The following is a 4,555-nucleotide window of genomic DNA, read 5'->3' as shown; positions in this document are numbered from 1 at the left end:
GCAGCCTTCTCTAGCAGGTTGGGCCGCTTGTGTGACGAACTGACTGGTCTCGGGCGGGTGCTGAGATGGCAGGAGCTGGGGAAGGGGCAAGGCCAGCCCTGTGCCTTCTGCCCTGCCCCTCTGCCGGCTCGGCAGTGCCAGATCTGCCCACGAGTCTCACAGCATGGGTGCCTGGAGCCGGCACCATGCACCGCTGTGCTGTTGTCCAACCTCGGACCCACTGCTGACCCCCGTAAACCCATCTGGCCCTGCCACTGGGGAGCTGCGCCTGCACCAGTGCTGGGCCGGGACACACACACACACGGTCTGTCCCCCTGCTGCCTCTAAGCTGTGGCCTGCTTGGTCTCCCATCAGTGAGAAGAATGGGCTCTGTGTCAGAGGAGCTCAGCCTGGTCGCCCTGCACCAGAGGCCGGAGCTGCTGGAGGCCTGCGCCGAGCTGCTGGGCGAGGAGTGGGGGAAGAGCCGGGCGTCGCGGCTCCACATGCTCCGGCGCTCCTCAGATGCCTTCCCCGCCTGCCTGCTGCTGCTGCGGAGCCGGGGCCCTGCCGAGGTCCCCACTGCCCGGGACGGTCCCTGCCAGCTTGTGGGCCACGTCCGGCTCTCCCGCGTGGCTGGCCATCCCCACGACCTCTTTGTGGAGAGCGTGGTGTTGGCCCGGGCGCTGCGGGGCCAGGGCTACGGGCGGCGGCTGATGGGGGCCACTGAGCGGTGGGCCCGGGCCCAAGGTTTTAGCTGCCTGCACCTCACCACCCACGACAAGCAGCACTTCTACGCCCACCTGGGCTTCATCCTGGGCAAGCCGGTGCAGAGCGTGGCCTTCCTCAGCCCCGCCATACCCACTGAGGTGCTGCGGCTCTTCTCCACCGCTCCTGGCACTGCCACCACCACCAGGCCAAGGGTGACGTCCGCTCCCGCGCCTCCCCTCCCACCGCCTGCTGTCCCCCCTCCCGCGCCAACCGTGGTCTGGGCGAGGGGAGTCCTGGCCGAGAGCAGTGGGCAGAGCCTCCTGGAGACCCCCTACCGTGATGCCAAAGGGCTGCCCATCTTCTGGATGAAGAAGGACATGGGAGGGGCTGGGGCCCCGAGCCAGCGATGAAAAGCAGTGTGGGCAGGGGCTGCCTGCCATTCTTTGGAGCTGGCACCAGCTCCCCCAGCCTCCCTGGTTTGCCCTGGCCCCGTTGCTTGTGTAGGGGCTGGTGGGGAAGCGGTCCCCACACGCTGCCCTGCCCAGCCCAGGCACACTGACTGCTCCCACCTAGTCCCTAGCTTGCCTGGCCGGGGCCCCGGGACCACCAGCATGGCAGGGAGCCAGGCCTACCCTAGGCTCTGGGGTTGGGACTGGTCCCAGGAGCGCTGCCTGGTCCCACCAGTGTCTCCTCCACGCAGGGGATTTGCTGTGGGGCAGCTGGGGCTGATGACACACTGTCCGCCAATGTGGCTGCCACTCGCCACTGAGCAGCCTGGGGAAACTGAGGCATGTGATGGCTGGAGGGGCACCAGGGGGAGTAGGGCAGGGTGGTGTGGGCTGCAGGGTCCCCTGCTCTGCACTGTGAGGGGGCAGGCGGCTAGGGCCCCCCCAAGGCAGCCGGCAGTCATGAGGGCCGGAGGCATGGGAATGAGAAGGTCAGGGAGAGCAGTTGGGTTCCACGCCGGGGGATTAGCACCATCCTTGCTGCGTCACACAGCCCCCGGGCCCATCCCCTGCCTAATCCTCTCACCCCGGGGAGCTGGCTGGCACCGGACAGGGGCACCTGGCCTGGGGGGGCAGAGCTGCCCCTTTGGCTCTGCCACACCTCTCAGGGGGCTCAGTCCCTCAGCAGGGCACCCAGCCTGGCTAGACCCTGCTGCAAAATAGCGAAGGGGGTCATGGTGCCCCCCGCTACAGGCAGGGCTAGGAGCCAGCAGGAAACTGAGGCACCGGGGTCAGCAGTTTGCAGTGCCTCACCAGAGCCACGCCATGGTGGTGCTCTGGCAGGAGGTGTCTGAAACCCCCAAGTTTGCTTGAGTCCCGTGGGATTTTGGGGCAGGCAGCCCATGCCTGTGGGGCAGCCCAGCCCCTGTGGCCAATCGTAGCCCACAGTGTGCCAGGGCGGCAGCGCCAGCACGGCCGAGGTGCCTGCTGCGCCCTGCCGCCTCACCCCTGCCGCTCTCCTTTCCCTGCAGGGTGCTGGCCCCGTGGGCAGCTGGCAACACAGGATGGGGCTGGGGCTGGTGCTGTGGGCCTGCCTGATGCTGGGCATGGCTGGCGGGGAGAGTCCGGCACCAGAATCCTTGGTGGGTGTGTGATAGGTAGAGACACGGACAATTTAAAGTGTCAAAATCCAATGCGAATTTTATTATATTAGCAAGCGAACAAGAGCAAAGGCAGCGCTGGGCGGCCGGGGAGTCTGCGCTCCGCCAACGGCTCGCAACTTCCCGCCTCGTGTAAGCACATTATATACAGTCTCATTTTCTGTATTCGCGACGTCACAATCAGGGTGACGTCACAATCAGGGTGATGTCGCAATCAGGGCGATACTCTGCGCATACTCCTTCTGTTGCTAGGGGGTCTTTTTCTACCTCCTGGTGGTCGTAAGGATGAAGGCTGAGGGTCTTCCTCGTTGCCCTGTGGGTGAACTTATGCAAGAATGTGATTATTCAACCCCTTCAGCCACGGGTCTTGTTTACTTTGCCGAATGTCCTTCGGTTGAGCTATCAAGTCTTCTTGTGAGCACATAAATCTTTCATCCATACCCTCCCATACAGGTTTAATGAACAAAGCACAACATGTTACTTATTACAATCCCCCCTTTTTCTTTTGTCCATTATTTTGTTCATTGAACCGTTGTAGCTCTTGAGCACTCAAGACAAGGGTTTCTGCTAAATCAGGCTCATCGGGTACCAATTCGTATTTCGCTCGAACAAGCATCAGGTGAGCGGCTTCTAAACGGTTCTTAACTATCGCAATAACTTTATTAAAAATACAAGGTCCGAACGCAAGCGTTAAAGTGAGCAGTATTAATGGTCCCGCCAATGTTGACAATAAAGTAGTAAGCCAAGGAGAATGATTAAACCATGATTCGTACCAACTTTGTTGGGATTCTCGTTCTTTCCTTCGTTGTTCCAACCCCTTTCTTAGCTCTGCCATTGTGTCCCGTACTATTCCGGTATGATCTGCATACACACAGCACTCTTCCTTTAAAGCTGCACACAATCCCCCTTGCTGCAAGAATAATAAATCCAAGCCACGTCTATTCTGAAGCACCACTTCTGATAGTGATCTTAGTGATTTTTCCAATGCGTCTATTGATTTTTCTATTCTGCTCAAATCCTCATCCACTGCTACTCTAAGTGACTTAAATTCAGCTTGTTGATTAATCAGAGAGGTTATCCCTGTGGCCGCTCCGGTTCCTCCAATTGTAAGGAGGGCGGCTATGGTCAGAGCTGTAAACGGTTCTCTCCTAGCAAGATGGTGCTCGGGGGTGGTTTGATAATTGTAGACAAACTCATTTGAGTGATATACAATTTTTGGAATTATTGCTACTTGTATGCAATAATCTTTGTTTTTATTAAAATTTTGTAGGCTCAAGCAGGGTGTTACTCCGATACTTGAGCACACCCATTTTGTGTTTGGTGCTGGTATTAACCAATCCGCGGGGGCTTCCTTTTTGAGTGAAATACTTACATTACACAAATGTTGTTTTGTGGGTGGAATTGTCCCTACGCACCGTCCTTTTCCCGTTACTTGTTCCAAGGTGAGACCTTGGACCTGATCTTTTCCTTTTCTCCATAAACATTGTGCAGGGTTCGTCCCATTTACACGCTTGGCCTTAGATGTAATTCCCACAGCCTCGTAAAAGGGTGGTCTAATGCCGTAACACAGCCAACAGGAGCTGGTCATTTGTGGGTTAGTTTTATTTAGTATTTGGTAGCTAGCTTGCATTACTTTCCATAGGGTATTTCCCTCTAAATTCTCTTCCGGGATAATTATACTGGGGTGAGTATTGTTACTGGTAAATTGGGTATTATTACCAGTTTCAGTGGTATCATTAGCGGGTCTCGGAATTTGCTTATGTGTGAGGACGGGATTCGGTCCAATTGGTTCAGGATCGTTTGGAACGGCCTTTTTTTTAATAAGTATTAGTCCCCCTCTATCTGTTCCAGGCTCCCAAAGTCTTATACCCCAAGTTCTTCCTACGAGCCATCCCGCATCCTGTTCTTGTTTTATTGTGAGTATTAAGGACCTAGAGTTTCCAGGCCTGTTTATCCCACCACTGTAATCATATGTTGGTTTTGTACACTTCTTTGGCCCCCAGGTAATTCCGAGATATTTATCCGGGGTTTGTGGTGTCCATTTACCAGTTACTATGGTCTCACATCCCCAATAAGCGCAATAATAATGACCAGGGGAGTTACAATAACTTTTCCCAGGATTTGCACTAGGACACCAATAAGTAACTTTTAGATTTGAGGCCCCCCAGCTATATTGTTGGGATGGGTGGCAGCCAGCAGTAGTACTCATATCATCTCCCAATATGAACCTTAACAAATCACAATTGGTTACATTAAAGGAGG

At 55.8% G+C, this 4,555-nt stretch overlaps 1 protein-coding gene across 1 annotated transcript; it reads left to right on the top strand.

The window, feature by feature from the left end:
• The first annotated feature begins 362 nt into the window (after positions 1-362).
• LOC147414867 (N-alpha-acetyltransferase 80-like) lies at positions 363-1,097 on the top strand. Its single transcript, XM_086470646.1, has one exon. It carries the CDS (start codon positions 363-365, stop codon positions 1,095-1,097), a length of 735 nt encoding a protein of 244 aa, XP_086326772.1.
• Positions 1,098-4,555: the final 3,458 nt, after the last annotated feature.

Source organism: Leptosomus discolor, chromosome 9 (genome assembly GCF_034619465.1).
Source record: "Leptosomus discolor isolate bLepDis1 chromosome 9, bLepDis1.hap2, whole genome shotgun sequence".
In the NCBI taxonomy this organism is placed as follows: domain Eukaryota; kingdom Metazoa; phylum Chordata; class Aves; order Leptosomiformes; family Leptosomidae; genus Leptosomus; species Leptosomus discolor.
Note: the sequence above shows the minus strand (reverse complement) of the source record. Positions and strands in the feature narration are given on the sequence as shown.